At 44.1% G+C, this 19,424-nt stretch overlaps 2 protein-coding genes across 7 annotated transcripts; both read left to right on the top strand.

Annotated features, from left to right (window-relative positions):
- The first annotated feature begins 281 nt into the window (after nt 1-281).
- LOC120456809 (cytosolic purine 5'-nucleotidase) lies at nt 282-19,353 on the top strand. 6 transcript variants are annotated; one of them, XM_039643846.2, is made up of 9 exons: nt 282-714; nt 1,612-2,046; nt 2,710-2,798; nt 16,882-16,955; nt 17,032-17,245; nt 17,310-17,456; nt 17,675-17,795; nt 17,860-18,822; nt 18,889-19,353. In XM_039643846.2, the coding sequence occupies exons 2-9, from the start codon at nt 1,657-1,659 to the stop codon at nt 19,027-19,029; spliced, it is 2,139 nt and encodes a 712-aa protein (XP_039499780.1). In that variant the 5' UTR covers nt 282-714; nt 1,612-1,656; the 3' UTR covers nt 19,030-19,353. The 6 variants fall into 6 exon arrangements, with proteins under 6 accessions (XP_039499780.1, XP_039499784.1, XP_039499786.1 ...); XM_039643850.2 differs by having other exon boundaries at nt 285-714; nt 1,711-2,046; XM_039643852.2 differs by lacking the exon at nt 1,612-2,046 and adding an exon at nt 1,434-1,515 and having other exon boundaries at nt 286-714.
- On the top strand, nt 10,264-10,899 carry LOC120456813. The gene has a single exon (XM_039643858.2). It carries the CDS (start codon nt 10,429-10,431, stop codon nt 10,798-10,800), a length of 372 nt encoding a protein of 123 aa, XP_039499792.1. The 5' UTR covers nt 10,264-10,428; the 3' UTR covers nt 10,801-10,899.
- Nucleotides 19,354-19,424: the final 71 nt, after the last annotated feature.

Here is a 19,424-nt window from a genome sequence, read left to right as displayed (position 1 = left end):
CCGGCAATTGCACATCTTTCTCTCTCTCCCTCTCTTTCTCTTGATCTTCTCTTCATCTGTGTCACGGAGTTCACCCGTATTCATAGTTATGATAGTGTTACTTGTAAGTGATACAAAATATGATATTCTAACACTAATACGATGGCTTTAACTTTGTTTATTACCGCCAATGTGTATGAAATTTACGCACTCCACTGTCTTATCGGCTTTTATCTTCGGGAGAGGCGAATGAGCGGCGGAACTGAGAGCGCCTGCGCTCGAACTGTCAGAATTGCAGGCCAAAATGTAAACGAAAATCGAAGGGAAAGCAAAATTGTTGATATGCTAAACATCGCATCATCTGGCAGGAAAACAAGCGGAAAAGCAGGCGGAAAAGCGGTCGCAACGCCACGAAAATAGAAAAAAGTGACAAAAGAACACGGCCAGTCCAACCGAAGATTTATAGACAAGATAGGAAAATAAGAAGAAAAAGCTGTCGCACACCTATTCTTCCTCTTCTCCGTCTTCTTCTTCTCGCCGCCCATTTATTATTGGTTTGATGGAAATTTTGGAAAACTTTTAAAAACCGTCGCGCAGTGTGTTATGAAATCGCGGCCGCGTGCGTGAGTGCGTAAATAGCTGGAAAATATTGGAAAATCAAGTGGCTGGAAAGCATAATAAGCTGCAAAACCTCAAAACGCAAATAGCAAAACGTCAAAACTTCTGGGCCAAAAGGTAACTCCCACTAAAAAGTGCTCCATTTTGTTGTTTTTTTTGCTATTTTTTTTGTGACCCCGGAGATGAGTCATGTTGTTGCCGCTGTCCAATGGACATGGGCGTACATATGTATGTGTATTTTTAGAGCCCCCACCGGCGTTACTTTTGCCCTTTGCCCTTCTGCCGGCCATTGATAGATCGATATGTGTCGTTCGGCGGGGGTGTCATGTGATTTTGTTTGCCGGCACCTTGCAGCGGCAACAACAGCAACAAAAACACGGGCCAACAAACTTGTTTTGTGCAATTACGCAGCAAAAAAACACGATAAATTAGCTTAATCAGCAGTTGCCATTGGAAGTGCACGAACCGAGCGATAAAAATACGTAGCCTACTTTTGGGCCCACCCACAAATTGCTCAGAAACATAAAATTTGGGTGTGTTAGCTGTTATTATCTTACTTAACTATTCAGATAAAACCCAATTATTTAACGTTAGTTGAAAAATATTCAAATACTTCACACATGTGCCTCAGATGAGTGCCAAAAGCATCTTTCTTACCTAAGATAGATTAACAATCCCCGTTTAATTAGCATTAAAATAAATCTTTTTTTTTCTTATAAAATTCCAAATGTTTTGAGCAATGCAGCTTTTGGTACAATACAGATTTTATAATGTAGTTGGCACCAAAGCGTCATGTTTATTTTAAAATCTCATATCTCTTTTCGAAATACACCCAGAAACACAATTTCATATCTATCGGATAACAATTCATCCAATCAAACTTATCAGTCTTATTCTGAGTAACTTTCTAAGTACCAGGTATGTATTTACATAGATATCCGTAGATTTAAGTTTCAAATCGCTTGATTGCTTTCTCACGCTTACAAACACACACACACACACATGCATTTTTAGTTTGTACCCACACACACTCGCACACCCACCCACACACACACACACATGCTGGTTAAGTTGGCAATGAGAAACTTACGCCGTTTAACAAACACTTTGCAGTACCACCGCCAATTAACAAGCAGATCCGAAACAACAGACACCTTTAGCTATCCAAACCACACCGCCCAAGTGGCAATCATTAACGCGAGTCGACAGCCACTGAAATCGGGCGAAATCCCCAACAGCCAGGGCAGCCATACGCCCCATTCAAGGATACGCCCCATTCACGTTGGTGCCCCAAATTGCGAGCGAAGCGCAAGGAACAAAAGGAACCGTAGGCTAAGTTGCTCCTATGCCAGTTTAGGCAGAATGCAGGCCACGCCCAGCGAAGATGCACAGCCGCAGGATCCTCTCAAGTCCTTCGAGAGGGACTTTTGCGACCTGCCGCCCTACCAAGTAAGTACACTGAGCGGAAGCGGCGGGAGAAAGCACACTCCTACGCTAGAAAATTATCAATTCGGGTATCTAATAACAGGACTAGTTTTATGATCTACGTCTTTAACGTTTTACAAAAAGTTTAAAATTTTAAGAAAATTGCTATCAATTGTCAAAATTTCAAAATTTACAACGAGTTTCGTAGTAATCAAGATCAAACTTTCTTTCTAACTTTAGCCTTACAAATTTAGCATTTAGCATTAACACTTCCAGTTAAATATTGAACATTTAATTATTTGCACTTTTTTATCTCTGTGTAAAAAAAGCAGGAGGTGAAGAAGTAGCTAGACAGCAGCATATCAATCAGTTGCAGCAAAACTCATTAAACTTGTGCCAATTGCGTCAGTCAAAGAAGGTTGGCCAGAGTTGCCACCCCGCTTCAGTATTCAGCACTCTTCCCTTTGCATCCATACCATATTATTGTTTTCGTCCTTAGCACATTGATTGCTTTGCCTGCACTGCCTGCGTTCTCAATTTCAGCCTCATGCCCATTTTTCTATTTCAATTTTCCTACTTTAAAATTCGCAGCGTGTGTGTGTGTGTGTGTGAGTGCGTGCGTGTGTGTTTTATGTGGGAAACCGATAAGGCGCTCTCATTAATTTTCCGCTTTACGACTACTTGCAGTGCGAGATGAGTGATTCTGCACCCAATACCCCAGGACCCAGTTCGGCATCGGCCCTGCCCAAAAAGTATTACCGCCATGCGGCCCACAGGTGAGTTGCCCAGAAAAAAGAGTTGCCAAGTTACCGAAAGTGGGTCACTTTTAATGGTAGGCCTAGTCCGAAGGAACTAGCAGTTGAGAGCAATTTCAAAGCACAGATAACTTACACAGACAAATTATATTGTTTAAGTTCTAGATTTTCATGAAACAAAAGAAATGTTTAAAGGTATTCTAATATATCAGAATACCAATGATATTGTTTCCGATTTTAGGGCTTTCCACTAAAAGTAACCACTTGTTAGAATAAATCAGTATCGTAAATCGATTTTGCTCAGTGTAAGCGATGTTTTTACCAAAGAGAGATTTCTCACACAAACCACGGTCAATGCCAAGTGCGAACGGTTTTCCACTGCCTTATCGTCTTATCTCGTAGCCAAAACAACAACAAGCGCAAAACAGCGACCAGCTAGTTAATCCACACGAATCGGGGACATTCGCTTGACAACCTGACGTTGATAGTGCCGCCGCCTCATTAGTCCAATTGGGAATGTGGGGTATATGGGGCTGGCTGCACAGCAGTAGACCAGTAAAAATATCGTAAATGGAGCTGTTTGCCTTTGGCAACGTGGCGTATGCGCAATAAAGTTGGCAACCAATTCGCAGATATCAAAATTAGTCTAATTCAACGTAATATAAAATATAGAGTTGAGAACACTAGATACTACTGATCAGTTATTAAAAATCTATCCTTTGTTAGATAATTCTATGATATGATATGCACATACATACTATTTTTTAAGGCTTATAATCAGCATTAAATCTTGACTTTACTTGAGAGAAAAACTTTCGCTGTAAGAATTCGATTGTGGAATGCCAGGGTATGCGGGTCTTCGTGTTGTTATTGTAATCATGCCAGACGTCTCTTTTGCCATTTTTGTTTTTGCTGATTACAATATTTTGTGACGCTGCCCATTATCGCCCGGTTTTAGTGGCTTTTCATCGCCGGAGGGGTCGGGCTGGAAAAGGGGTGGTGGGCGCAGGGGGCGGGGTTGTCTGAATTGCTTGTTAGGCGTGAATGCAAGTAGATGCAAGTGAGTGGGCACTTGGAGCCACTCGAGTGTCAGCTGCAACTGCAGTGTGCGTTTATCTCCGTATGCATGTGTGTACACATGTGTTCGTATTGACATTGACACGATGCAAAGTGCAAGCAATAATTTTCAAGAATATTTAACTCTGTATTCGGCCGAGACGCCTCGAAAAGCTGGTTCAGCAAGTGGGCAGTGGGAGAAAGGTCTATTTATGTCGTATCTGGTAGAGCCGCCCCAGCAGTTGGGCTTATTGATAACGATCCGTGTCCAAAGTCGCCTTAAATGGCAGATGAAATATGTGTTATGCGTTATGGAATATGGAATATGGAATATGGTGCGTGGTGTATGGTGTATGGGGTTTATGGCAATGAATATGCAAATGCCTGATGATATATTCATGAAAACCGCGCCTCGCCCATCCACATTATAATTGGTTCCACAATTAAGGCGCACATATCGCTGCGAATGTACATATCTGGTGGGATTTTGTATTGCCATGTCTTGCTTTTTATGCTGTCACACAGGGATTTACATATATGTATGTACTTATAGAAAATCGAATGAATTTATGGGCTATCAATGCCGCTGGTAAATCGAGAGCATGCGATTGAAACTATCTGTATATGTATCTGTATCTGTTGGTGTGTCGCCCAGCGGAATCTCAGCGAAAAGTGAAAAGAACGCACAAAAAATTCCACTTAGCCAAGTTGCGAACCCCCACGCATTAGCAGGTGCACTGAGGAAAAAACATGCGTAGTACATGAAAAGTAATATTTCAATGGTAATATTTCAATAATATTGCCTATGAACGACAAGTTGAACATCATTTACATTTCACATTTATTCTGAGAATCGAATTTAAATGTACTTAGGGCTTTTCTCTCTGTCTTTTTAACTCAACTGAACTAGTTGCCTCTGGGGGCGCGGGCGTGTTGCCATAAATAGTAAGAGTGTGGCACGAAACTATTTAAGTACAGATGCGGGCACAATTGTATATTCAAGAAAACGTACTTTAAATAAAAGTCTAACTAGTCGGCCCTTAGTTGAACTTAATCAATATATGTATCAATATATAGCATATACATTTAAAAATCTTCTTCAATTACTTAGACTTTTTCTCGCTGTGTAAGCCACTTGTTTTCGCCGAGAAGATAAGGTAATAGTTGCAGAGCTATTTGCTCCACCTCCGCTGTGTACGTGTGTGGCTAAGTTTTTGTGTGCATAATTTCATTTCTTTGCCGCTTTCCAAGCATTTCCAATCCAAGACTGACACACTAAAATTTCCATGCGCACAAGTGTGGGTGTAGTCATTGTAGTGGTTTGGCTTATTCGTGCTTGTTTGGCCATAGAAGCTATTTTCGACTGAGCAAGCAGCGCGTGAAGATAAACCGCAGAGCTGGCGGTGGGATGTGGGTGTGTCGAAGCGACGACACCCTGTACACTGAGAACGAATCGTGATCACGTGCCAAATCGATCGACAGCATTGGATATCGTAAAAGATTAGAAACACACCGTATTGTAGTATCATTACTTACCTATTAAACTGGAAGCTGAACAATAAGTTAAGCAAATTTTGATAAAATTCTCGAAAAGGGAAATAATAGCATATATGTAAGTTATCTATGGCTTATGTAGCCATAGGTTTGAACTGAGAAAAGAAAGCTTAGCAAACTTAGATGCGTTTTCATATGATCGCAGGAAAAAGTGCAGTCATGCAAACGCCAATTAAACATTAGAAAGTCATGGAAATCGAGAGATCGCTCGTTTTTTTCTGTGTGAGTGATCGCCTGATCGATCATTCCCCCGCTGAGTGATGGGTAGCAAAACAAAGTCGAAAACTTTTTGTATTTATTGCATAAAAGGCATCAAAACAACAACTGAATGGTCTACGTTGACACCGTCTAAAGCAGCAAGTGTGTGTGTGTGTGTTTGTTTGTCGGGTAGTGCGGGGCTTGGGGAATAGCTAGACACAGAGAGGAAAAGAGGGAGAGAGAGAGAGAGAGAGAGAGAGCAGAGCTTTCGACGCCGACGCTCTGCCTTCAGTATTGAAAACGGAGAGAGTTTGAGGCTCTTCGGCGCTCTCATTTGGCTCTGCCGCCGCTTCCTTCCTCCATTTCCACATTGCACTTTCAGTTGAAATTCGAACGTTGACCGAAATCGTTCGGAATTTTATTTTGCCAGCCGAGTGGAAAATCCGAATTCTCATTCCGAATTCGCATTCGAAATAGGCATCGTAGATAAAAAATCCCGAATTACCAGAGTTTTTTTTTTTTGGTTTTTGTTTTGTTTTTATTTGCGCGCCCGCCGAGTTTTCCACACGATCGATCCACGCGCCACGTACACGATCAGTCAGATCCATTCCAACTCCAGATCTCTGTGACGTCGTCGTCCGCCAAAATAACAGCTGATAAGATACTTATCGCTCTACCAGCAACCCCCACAATCCACCCCGCCCCCACCGACTCTCTTCACGCCCACTGGGCGAAAGTGCTTAATCAGCAGCAGCGACGCGGCGCAGCATTTGTGGCCTTGTAATCCGCGGCAGCGCCAAGATGCCACAACCAAAGCAGAAGCAGCAGCAGCAGCAGCCACTGTCGCAGTCGCAGTCACAGCAGCAGAAGCCGCTGCAGAAACATTCCAGCACCAGCACCAGTACCAGCTCCAGCTCCAGCCCGACTTCCAGTTCCAGTTCGATTTCCACATCCAAATCCACTTCCAGTGCCAGTGCCAGTCCAGTGGCCACCACGATCATCGCCAAGCGGGAAAAAGAACGGGAGCGCACGCAGACGATCGGCGAAACGGACATGGATCAGTCGGTGCTCAATGGACTGGCAGTGGGCGCAGATGGAACCGCCGGCTACCATGGTCACAAGCGAGAACTGGGTCACAGGTGAGCAGATCAGCGGGAAATCAACAGCCGATCCCATTGAGTCCCTAAACATTGTGTCGCTAATCTTTCAAAGAGCACTTGAAACTATGCTCCACTTTTCAACGAACACGGAATCATAATTTCTATATCAATTTTATGTTTACAACAAAATGAGTCAGACTATCGCTATCTACATATTTATACCGTTGTACTCTCTTGTTTGTTGAAGTTTTTTGATATCTATGTAAAAGGAGCGATACTCTAAGGAATAATACTATCTGCTCAGTACAAAATAACTCAGATATATACATATGTACATCGAACTGATTTTTGATCCCAAAGCCCAGATTCACCAACTTATCGATCTTGAAGTATATTTGATATTTATTTCTGTATGGATCGTAAATAAGGTTTATTGTAATTAGCATTGAGACAACGTAAGTTATGACTTATAATTGTAACGTAGATTCTAAAACTGATTTCATTGTCATGGTTTTATTCTTTCACCATTCTGCCCTTTGTTCGGCAGCAGATAATGGTTCCTTTGTTCATCTATGCTTCCAAAGATACTCGTTACCATGAAGGCTTAATAGGAAACTTGTGCTGTTTTAAAGCTCATTGGAAACGCATGTTTCAGAATGAATCATTCAGTTTGGCTGTTTCTGGAATGAGCATTTAAATGCTTACATTAACTTCTTTGTGCGAGCACTATTATATCACCTGTCGTATTTATTAACCTGTCCATGTAGTGCAGAAATAGGTGGCTAAATTGTTTGATTTTCCGAGCTTTCAACTCAGATACGATGGGTGGTGGTGCCCTTATCGCTGTAATTTGGTGAGGTCTTCTTGGGGTCAAGCGATGGGTGGGGTGCTATTGGCTATCTGACATGCCCAACTGCTGTTTACAGTTATGAACATGCCCTTGACCATGCCAGCGCAGCACAGTCTCACATTTTCCCCCCATTCAATTGGCAGGCTGCCTAATTGCTGCCACTTTTCCACTTTCCCACACATTCCCACCGTCCATTTCGCTTGCCGCCCATCGTTCGATCATTTAATTTCGGTTTATTTGATTTCCTCGCTTGTGTGTCAATTAATGTAAATTTCTGGCTGTCAACGCTTAGCCAGTTGACTTAATGAGTCGCCGCCGCCGGGCTAATCTTCGCCTGCAATCAGAGCAGTTGGCTGGGTAGTTGGACTGCGATGGTGTGATGCCCCATCTCACAATCATCATCGTTTGGGGCTAAATTGGCATATTTATGCTGTGCACTGCTCGTTTGGCAAAATGTTTCTCAAGGCGCCATCACTGCGCTTAACCCTTGGCCGGTGGCTGGGGCTTAATTCCGCTGCAGCTACGTGACCTGCCCCATCTGCCCCACGGCTCTTGGCCCATGCTCTCTTTGGCGCTTTTGAATGCAAACAATGTTGTCCGCTGCCCCTCCTTCGTTCCCACTGCGGTCGTTCTTTGTACCTGTCTGTCGGCCAACTTCACCTTTTGCCAGCTTCCCATGATTGTCTTAAATCAGACATGACCTGCTCTCCTCTCCTCGTGCTGCTCCTCCTTCTTCGTTTGCCTCCGCGGGGGTCACGTAGCTGGGAACTTTTATTGCGTAGCCGGAAACGGAAACGCCGCGAACATTCACGACAGGCGGCGGAGGACGAGAATGGGCTGTAGCTGTAGCTGGGACTGTGGCTGTGGCTGTGGGCGTGGCATGGCCATGGAAATGAAAGAGGAGCCAATGCAGCAGCCGCAGCAGGAAAAACTTTAATGCAATTTGCATTTCATTGAAATTCACATGCTAAATTTATTTTAAAACGAGCTGGCCTTTTCTGCTCGCCATACACACAGATGCCACTGGCTTTTCCAATTTTCCAATTTAATTGTCGCAACTTTTTGGCCAAACCCATTATTATCATCATTTCAATTGCTAATTTATGCACATATGTATTACAGGGCTCTGCATTTGCTGCAAAAAGGGCGTGTTAATAAGATTTTTTATTCCTGTTCGAGGAATAAACCATTGTTTTTACTGCATTTTAATCTGCTGAATAGGAAATCTGCAAAAGCACTTTGTGTGCCATGTTTGGATTATAATTGCTCACCGCAAATCCCCGTTTGTATTTTTAGTTTACCAATTTAAGAGTGTAATTTTAAGTGGAATATTAAAAACATAGATTTTCAAAATCCATTTACTTTTACACAGCTGATTTCTGGCGCCGTCCAAATATGAATAGAATTTCAATAATAAATAAACAATACATATCTCTAGCACAAAGAATAAAGAAAACTGAGTGATGCAGCATTAAGTAAAGATAAACAAATACGTAAATTCAATCGCGGCGCACAAAGAACTTGAAGAATGTTTATTCTAAGAGACTTCAATTTCGGTCCAAAGTGCGCTGTTGGTAGATAAATATAAATACCATATCTTCAATATAATGATAACTTTACAAACTCATCAGCTTTCTGTGCTTAACTTTATATATACCCATTCTTTTCCCACACAAAATCGAAATCAAAGTCAAGGTCGGTCCGTGCCACGCCCCTACGCCCGTACGCCCACCGTAGCTGATTATGTTTTGATTGGACGCAGGCTGAATTATTTGATTAATGGGAAATGCGAGAAAATAAACAAAATTTGCGGCAAATGTCATATTTGCAAATTGGAAAATCCTCCCATATTTGCACCAGCACACGAATATATCAGCGTACAAATGCATAGATACATATACTTATGTATCTAGATGCATATGTATCTTTGTATGTGTCTTTTTGGTCGTGCATTGCAGATACACTTGTATAATACACCCATTTCGTGGTCAATGTAAAATTTAATTTGGCATTTTGTTCTCAATTATGTCGCGACTTTTGTTTATGACTTTCATGCAAGCTGACAGCAGATGATTAGTGGGCGTGGCCCTGTGCACTCGATGACCTTGATTCGCCTTGGCATTGCGTCATTAAAATGCAAATAACATTTTGCTCCTTCGTCCAAGCGTTTGCAACGCCCACAATGCAGAACGTGTGGAAGGACCCTCCGCTGGAGGAGCAGCACGCTGGAGACAGTAAGAGGAGCAGGACCGCTCCAGCTCCTTTTCCATCTGCAGGTGCGAATAGTTTTCCCAGAGTTGACATCAACTTGGCATTCAACAATGTTCCAAACGCGTGTCTGGATCGGGATTGCGGTTGCTGGGCGACAAAAAAGGCTTTAAGTTGTCAGCTTACATTCGATTTACTCAGCTTGATTTACTCGATTGTTGCGAGGGTCACATTGTTGTGGCCAACTGTTGCACTTTGTTCGCTGGTCACTCTGAAATTGCTTTAATTCGCTTCAATTCAACAGAAAGAGCTTTGAAATATATTTAAAATATTGAATATTTTAATATTTTAAATATATTTCAACTTGACATTTCTGTGGTATATTTCTCTTTAAAAATTAATTCAAGCAAACAAATGATTGGTAAAAAATCACTTATTGATTAAGTATATCGTTTCGATGTGGATTTTGAAGATGTTTTACTTGAGTACTCAGCCAATATTACATTTTCGTAACTATAGCAATATAATTATGATGGTTTAATCCACTGGGAAACCTGTTTGCCCTGTGATAACCCTTGTAGAACCAGAACTCGTTACTCCACTTGGTCACACTATCGTTTCGTTTTTTGACAATTGTAAGAAACCCGAACCTGAACACATCGATTAGACAGGAGTACATAGAGTGATGACTGTGTTCCAATCGAGGAATCGCGCATCCTGGCAGCTCTGGCTGTGTGAGCGGCCCCGGAAGGGACCTGGGCTACTTCTGCGCTACTACAAGTACAAGCCCGTCTTTCGGCCCACGAGCGAGAATCCCATTACTGGGAAGAGGGATCGTGTGAGGAGGAAGTTGCAGGACACGCGCAACAAGCTTCTGGGTCTGATGCAGCGCTTCGAGAAGGTGGACAACATTGTGGAGGGGTCACGCCGCAGACGCAATCCCTTCCACCTTGTGGCTTCGATGGCGTTGGACTACGAGGATATCGAGCCACATATGTTGGATGGCATCCTGGGCTGGTCCGATCTCGAGGACACCGACGATTGCTTCAAAATGTAGGAGCACCAAACACCAAACACCAAACACCGACCATCGAAACTCACAAACTGGATGGGCAGTTACCTTGAAACGAGGCAAAATAAATACCGGGATTCTCAATTTGTCGGCTGCTCTTTCATGTCGTTCAAAAAGGGGGTCTCGGCAATTGGATTAACCTCAGCACAATGCAATTTGATTAAGTTCGTTTAGATCAAATTGAATGCCACAGCATCGCATCGCTGGCGAGGATGCTCAGCCCTTGCTGCCTAATTAAGTCCGCCGTCGCGTTCACATGCTAAACCGCCCTCAATCAATTTCGGGGGTCATCTATTAAGCCAACCAACCACCCAACCATCTCCACCTCCACCACCAACTCATCGGAACCCTTCAGCGGCCTGCCAAGGTCGCACGCGATGAAGAAGCCCCCTGACAATGAAATTGAAAGTGTTTGCCACACGGTCGCTTTCATTGCAAAAAAAAAAGCACAAAAAAAAAGGAAAAAATAGAAGAGCAGCATGCCACGCATGACTATGATGAGGCCCAGTTCCAGTTTCAGTTCCAAGTGGATGGTGCCCATGCCGGTGTCCGCGGCGTAGAACTCGAGTACGGCGGCTTCCATGGATTACGCTTTTTTTGGGGGCAGCTCAGTTCGTGTTCGCCTCGAGCGCAGTCCGGGCGATATTCTCCGCTTTTGGTGGCCAGGATTCGATTAAAGTGCGTCTGTGCCAAGATCTCCCTTCTCCTCCTCCCTTGTCCACTGACCAACTCCTCAGCGACTTTTTCCCTTCTTTTTTCTTCTCTTTGGCTGCTCCCAAGTGTGTGTGTTTGTGGCTGGCAATTAAGGTCTTAATTAGACGTAAACTCGTGTCGGAAGTGAAATGCGAATTGCTTTGTCACAGTGCTCCGGACAGGCTACACTGGTCAGCAAAAGTGTGTTCTACATAACATTATTATGCATTATTAAGATAATGCATTAAATCGAAAGACTATTGCGTAGTAAGCGAGTAACTGATAGGTAGTTTCTATTGTATAAAGTATCTCCTAATTCACATTTCCGGCTGTCCAGTGTAGCAGTAGCACATGTGCAGCTCTAATGTCCACAAATGTGTATGTGCGTGTTGCGCACTGGCTATTTGGTTTTGTGGTTATGCTTATTAAGTCAATTATCGCCCAATTGCGCCGCCCTGGACCACGTAGGTGACCGCTGCTCGTTGGTCGGGGGCTTTGATGCTGGGACACTGGATACTGCGTCTCCAGCTCCTCCTTCAGCTACTCCTGCTCCTTCAGCTCCTCCTACTACTCCAACTACTCCTGACCAGCATCTCCTGAGCCTTGTAGCCACACCTCGGTTGTTTTTGTTTGGCATTTTGATTTTAATTGGAGCCGAAACACCAAAGGACCCTTATAAGATTCTGACACGACCTTGTGGCTGAATTGAGTTTTCCGACGTGTGTGTATGTGTGTGTGTGTGTGTGTGTTGTGTGCTATTTGGGAAATGGATAAGGGGATTACATTTGGCCTTGCAGCAGTCGATACGCTTATAATTGAATTTAAAGAGCCCGTCAATGGAAAGAGCTTAGCATCAAGAATCAGAGCTTATTGGCACTGATTGATAGCCCGGGGAATTCTAAAAAAAACATACAATTTAAGTAACAAGATTGCCCTAAAACACGGAAGTCAAACATGATTTGGGAATCTTATGTCTTCTTCAGTTGTTCTAGTTTTAGACACCGATAAGAGCTGATAGTTGAATAGTTCTTGTTAATCATTTCTTTCTTTACATTCCTGGCTTGAATCTAATTATATTATTAGCTGACATTTTTTAATAGCTGCAAGAGCAGCTACTTCAATTTCAATTATCAGAAGTCGTTGAGTGTCCTATTAGCACTTTTGCGCAATGGTTAGTGATAAGTTTATCATTATTGATGGCCTGTTTGCCCGGGCGTTAACTGCAAGTATTGAATGGAATTGAATGGAATAGAATGGACTAGAGCAGAATGCTACTGCTGACCTGACCCTGTAACCCCACCTGTCCAGGATTGGCTGTCAATTGTTGTCGCCAGTTGCCAGTTATTGTGCCCCTGAGTCGGGTTTTGTTTCGCCTCCAAAAGGGGCAGTGGCACGTGGCAGCTGCAGTACGTCAGCAGCTGGAACTGAAGTGTTTAGATAGCCAGCTTCAGTGGGGAGAACCACGCTGGTGATGCTGATGATGACGATGGAGGGCTAGGTTGGCACCTAACGATGCTGATGATGTTCTAAAATAGAACTGCAACAGTTTTCACTGTGGGAATTACGTAGCATGACGCATACGCAACGTTGCCCACCAGGCAGCACGTGTCCAAACAAGCGGGCTAAATGCATATATACTACATATAGTATATCAAAAACGGGGTAATAATGGTCAGTCGATGGTGGGCATGGGCGGGGAATGGGGAATGGCAACCAAATTGATAAACTTGCATTGCCACGATATGAATTTTGATTTTACAAGCGAGTGCAATTTGGCCATGGCCAATTGCGTGGGGTGGGTGGTGGCTCGTTGACTTATGGCCATGATGTGCTCCCTGGGACGAAGTGGCAGCAGAATCAGCTGAATCTAATCAACAGCAGCAGGAGATGGCACAATAAAGCTCCTGCTCCTTTCGCTGCTGTGGATGCAGCAAGGACGTGGACAACTCGACTTGACAATCCTTGACGGGCGGGCAATCCAGACCAACTGGCAGGGCCAATCCTTTGGAGGGGAAACTGCTTACTGCTTACTGCAAACTGCAAACTGCAAACTGCGAAACTAGCACTACTGCGATAAGCATTCGGCCATAAATTCCCATTTTCGACAGCCAAAAGAAGAATAAGAGGGAAATTCGCACTTGAGCAAAGCAATTTCCACCATACCATCGACCATCGACCACTCTTAGCACTTTACCCACTTTCATTGCGCTGTCCGGGAGCGTAAACAAGTTAACAATGCATAATAATAACAACTTGAGCAACGGCGGCAACTGTGCTGGAACTTTGAATGCCACTGGCCACTCTCGAGCTGGGGATTCCCCGGTTGCAAGTGCCAGTGGCAGTGGCAGTGGCATGTCCCAGACAGCTGTCACGGACACTAAGAGGCCGCCAGGAGACGGAGCAACTGCAGCCACATCGAAGGCGGCCTTGTGGTGGCTACTGCAGCAGCCACATCATGCGTAAGTCTTACTGCAACTTACAGTAGGCACAGTGGCCACTCGGTACAGAGAACTAGCACAAATCGTTGCTAGATAGACTAGATAGATAGAATATTACAGAAATAGTACTAAACTTGTGAAATTTAAGATTGAACCAGTTTCTGAATTCACAAATCAGCTTACCGAAATCCTGGAAGCAAAGTTAGTCAAGAATCGTAAAGTTAAACGATATAGCTTTGTCTATATCAATCAGATATCTGTACTTAATTGCATGACTCTAGCATTGTGATTATGTTGTAACTATCTTAATGTCAAAACTCTACTTTTGTGCTTATCAAAGCCCATGTTGTAACTATCTTATTTCAAAACAAACACATTTCACGGTAAACAACAAGTGATTAAACAATATTATTCTCCTGCGAGGCGCCATTCATGTTTTGCTATTCGCCAGCATAGACCTATTTTCAAAAGGTACAAAATAAGCGCTCTGATTCAGCCAGTGTCAATGGACCGATTATGAGAAATATAATCAGCTAAAAAACAAAAAACAAAAAACAAAAAAACACCAAGTATAGTATTTAATGTGAGAGATGCTAATGTGTACCGATGACCTTTCGTCGTTGGAAAATGTTGATCGCATCGCCTGGCGGTGTAAACAAAATACCAGGAATCAGTTCGTTGACGCACTCGAGCATTCGAGCATTCTGGATTTGCAAAACAGAGTTTCGCTGCTTGTTATCAATGCAAATGGAAGGCAAATATCCATAGGAAAGCATACATACATATGTATGCAGAACTTGCGAGTTTTCTTGCAAATATCGCGCATACGCCGCGTAAACCCAGAGTACAAACATAGACTGATGATGGCAGCAACGCAAATACACATACAAGTACATACATAACATCTCAGTCATCACAATCAATAATCTGAGCACTCAATCTAACTATTTCCCAGGCACTGCCAAAGTATTTTTAGAACCGCGAAATCGCCCGCAATTTAATTGACGCGCAATCCGCTGGCAGTGACAATTAAACCATACAGGCGGCGGATTAGCGAAATTGCATTTATGCCACATATTATCCTATTTTTACCCTCAACGAACGCCAATTAATCCGTTTAGTCACCCCTCAGGTTTTTTTGCGGATACAGATGCATCGCGACAATCGGCAAATCGGTGCCCTTTGACCTCGAATTCGTGATGGTTGCCGGGTAAACTAAAGCCCTCTTTTTGAATAATGCCGAATATGCATTTTACAATCATTACTTAATCTATATAGCTTTAAATAGCTAATTAGCTGATGATAAGAAACTTTATTAGACATTCCAAATGTTAGAAGATTAATTGGTCTTTTCATATTAAATTTCCAATTGGTTTACTAAACATGGTCCATCATCTCCTAAGAGTCAGCAAAAGTTCTTGGCTGGAAAATTGGCAAATCTGCCTTTAAGCTGCAAAATGGAAAAATTAATTATTGCTGCGAAATTTGTTGGCCGTTTGCGGAGTGTGTTTTGTCTCAGATTTATGCATTCTGTTCGAATTTGGGTTGAAAAACAGCAACAAAAAGGTCAGGCCAACAACCACGACCAAGATGAACCAACAAAGTTGGCCAAAAAGAAGGGAAATTGGTCACGAGTGGCAGGAGTGGCACGATGAGGAGCATGCCACATACACAGAGCTCGGAACCCCGGAGAGGATGCAACTTTTTCGCTTATTTGGCAAATGTTCAAGTGGACCAGAATTGCCAAAAAGGGACAGCAGAATAAATAAACGCACAGCATGGACACCCAGCACATATAAAAAACTGTCCACCACACCCACTTTTCAACAAAAAAAAAACAAAAAACAAAAAAAAAACGACAAAAAAGAGAGACTGCGAATTAGGCCAAAAAACCGAAACTGAAATGCTCTTTTTGCCGAACAAAAGGGGTGTTGGCATAATCCACCCCCCGGCCATGATTAATCGAATTATTGATCGGACAGACATTAAAAACTATTCAAAATATGTAGTGCAGCGAGCAACAACAACAACGAAGGGAGCATGAAAAGTGCACAGTTTTCCGAGCATGATAAATCGAGAAAATCTAGTATGCCATGCATCTATACCAAAAATGAAAAAGGGAAAACCCCAAAAATGAGGGTATCTCAAAACATTTTGTCCACGCTCATCCCGCTAATGAGTTTTCGCCACAAAGAGGCGTGGCACACACACCCATACACGGCCTGTCAAAGCCGAAGGGGGCGTGGCAGCCCGAGCCGCCCACAACAAGTTTTCAACACTAATTGCTGACCGCAGTCGAAGCCGCGGCGAATTGAGACCAAGCAACGCCTTCGGCTGGCGGAAAATGGAAAATGGAAAAGCCTGAGGGCCATACGGCATCATCAAAGAGCCACGACAAAGTTGAAAACTGAATGTCAAACGATTTTCACGCCATTTCCATGTGGCGATTTTCACACTCAAGGCTCAAGCTGATGCTGCTAGTTTTTCACGCCTTTCCATTCGCGTTTCCCCGCCAGCTTGATAACCCATTGACTCACATTGCCGATCGAATGATCAGCCAAATCGATTAGTGTTCTGCACTAACAACATTCTAGAAAAGAGTCGCGGAATATGGAAAGCGAGGAATGTGGGTTCATGAGCCATTTTACTCAGATCATTGACTGATGAATAAATACATTCAATAAACATTAAACTCAATTTGCAGGTGATAATTGTAATTTAAAATGAAATGAGCGACAAAATAAATAAATTATTTAATTACCTATTACTTGAGGAGAATATTGTCTATGAAATTTAAAATTTACTTGGGTTAATTACTATGAATAATCTGTAATATTTGACTAGAAATACTTGTTGTGAAGTGTTGACTTTTTCTTCAACGCCCAAAGGTATGCAACATAAAAATATTAATATTCCGATTTTTCTTTCCTTGCAGAGTGTTTGTGAACAGATCGCTGCATTTGGAGAATATCAAGTACTATGGCTTCGACATGGACTACACCTTGGCAGGTGGGCAACCAATACGAACTTAACTAGAACATAACTATAACATATCCAAATAATAATCCGCATCTATTTCGAACAGAGTACAAGTCACCGCAGTATGAGCAGCTGGGCTTCAACCTGGTCAAGGAGCGGCTGGTCTTCATGGGCTATCCCAAGGAGATACTGCAGTTCGAGTACGATCCCACCTTTCCAGTGCGCGGCCTGTGGTTCGATACTCTCTACGGGAATCTGCTGAAAGTGGATGCCTACGGCAACATTCTGGTCTGCGTCCATGGCTTTGAGTTCATCAAGCAGTAAGTGCACTTGCCTTCAACTTACTTACTTAACTTGCTTACTTAACTTACTTACTTGTTTTAGTCACCAGGTGTACGAGTTGTATCCCAACAAGTTCTTGAAACTGGACGAGTCGCGTGTCTATGTCCTGAATACTCTCTTCAATCTTCCGGAAACCTATCTCCTTGCCTGTCTCGTCGACTTCTTAACCAACAGCAGCGATTTTGTGCGGTAAGTTTGGATCGTTTCAAAGAACATAATGCTCCTAAGCTCTATAGACCTCTTGATCTTGCCTTTATCGGGAGAATGTTGGAAACCTACTTCGAGTGTGCTTGTTTTTGCCTTTCGATTCTGCCTAGATTCTCGATTCTACTTACCCTCTGCCCGCGCCCCCTGCTGCTCTATTCCCCTTTCTCTACTTTCTCCTCTTCATTCTTCTCACCCGACAGCGTTGAGCGCGGCATCAAAGCTGGCGATTTACTTTTTACCTACAAGTCGATTTTCCAGGATGTGCGACGTGCCGTCGACTGGGTGCATTCCGATGGCGATCTGAAGCGTCGCACCACGCAGGTGAGTTTACTCACATGGGTTACCTAGTAAAGATCGTACTTAATACCACTACCTTATCCATTAGAATATGGCTCACTATGTGAAGAAGGACGAGCGTTTGCCCACGGTCCTCTCGCGCATCCGGGAGTCGGGCGCCAAGCTCTTCATGCTGACCAACAGCGACTATACGTACACCAACGAGATTATGACCTACCTGTTCGACTTCCCCCATGGCGCCACTCCGGATGAGCCGCACCGCGACTGGAAGACCTACTTCGATGTGATCGTGGTGGATGCCCGCAAGCCGCTCTTCTTCGACGAGGGCACCGTGCTGCGACAGGTGGACACCAAGACCGGAAGCTTAAAGATCGGCACCCACGTGGGACCTCTGCAGCCGGGTCAGGTTTATTCCGGTGGCTCTTGCGAGCTCTTCACCAAGTTCATCAATGCCAAGGGCAAGGACGTGCTCTATGTGGGCGATCACATCTTTGGCGATATTCTCAAGTCGAAGAAGATCCGCGGCTGGCGCACCTTCCTCATTGTGCCCGAGTTGGTGAGGGAGCTGCACGTGTGGACGGATGAGTGCCAGCTGTTCGCGGAGCTACAGAACCTGGACATCAAGCTGGGCGACCTCTACAGGGATCTGGACTCCAGTGCCAAGGTGAAGCCGGACATTTCGCAGCTGCGCACCTGCATCCGGGACGTGACGCACAAGATGGACATGTCCTACGGCATGATGGGCTCACTCTTCCGCTCCGGCTCGCGCCAGACCTTCTTCTCCAGCCAGGTGGTGCGGTATGCCGACGTCTATGCGGCCACCCTGCTCAACCTCATCTACTACCCCTTCTCGTATATGTTCCGAGCTCCGGCCATGCTGCTGCCCCATGAGTCGACGGTGGCCCACGATCAGGCCCATCAGCCGCCTCCGCCGCTGGGCCCAGTTCCCGCGACCACGGGATCCGCATCGGTGGCCACATCGCCGGATGACTCGGCACGCATTGTGGCGGGCACCGAGCACGTTAAGGATCCCAAGGACTTGCATCGCGCTGTAAGTCCTTTGATTAACTCTAATACTGATCGTGACCATGCTAAAGCGAGAGCTTTCTTATTCCAGAGCTCCATTGTGCACACTCGTCCGTCGACGCCCACCGTGGTGACCCACACCCACGACGAGGACTATTCCGAGGAGGAGGAGACGCCCAGCGGTGCCGAGTCTTCCACAGAGCAGGCCGTGCGCGATGCCTCCGAAGACTAGGTGCCACAGCCGCCCTCCACCAGCAGGAATGTTTGGATCAACGAATTTTATTCTCAAACTTCCCAGATGTCCCAAGTCTTTGCCCTTTACCCTTTACCCTTTAACCCGAAACCTGAGCCCTGAGCCCCAAACCCCAAAACTATACCCAAAATCCACACCGTGGACGAAGCAATTGTGAAACGTACGATTTTCCCTGGCGATTTTACCCGAGCACAGATATGTGAAACTATATACCATATACGATATATACATTATACATTAGCTGGTTCCATACATATAATGTGTCTTTTTTTTAATTAAAACCATAAATTGCTGTAATTGAAAGAGAGCATCTCGTTTTGAATAATTCATGAGTGGTGCCAAAAGCCAATTAACTGGGCAACTGAGAATCTAAA

This window comes from Drosophila santomea, chromosome X, assembly GCF_016746245.2.
Source record: "Drosophila santomea strain STO CAGO 1482 chromosome X, Prin_Dsan_1.1, whole genome shotgun sequence".
NCBI classification, from domain to species: Eukaryota; Metazoa; Arthropoda; class Insecta; order Diptera; family Drosophilidae; genus Drosophila; species Drosophila santomea.
The sequence above is the reverse complement of the archived record's forward strand: the minus strand, read 5'-3'. Positions and strand labels throughout refer to the sequence as shown.

Bases quoted from the DNA above. Each gene is read 5' to 3' on its own strand.
- LOC120456813 (XM_039643858.2), top strand. From the start codon at position 10,429: ATGACTGTGTTCCAATCGAGGAATCGCGCATCCTGGCAGCTCTGGCTG.
- LOC120456809 (XM_039643846.2), top strand. From the start codon at position 1,657: ATGCTGGTTAAGTTGGCAATGAGAAACTTACGCCGTTTAACAAACACT. The intron at 17,796-17,859 runs GTGAGTTTACTC...CTTATCCATTAG, and splicing joins TGAAGCGTCGCACCACGCAG to AATATGGCTCACTATGTGAA. The intron at 18,823-18,888 runs GTAAGTCCTTTG...TTCTTATTCCAG, and splicing joins CCAAGGACTTGCATCGCGCT to AGCTCCATTGTGCACACTCG.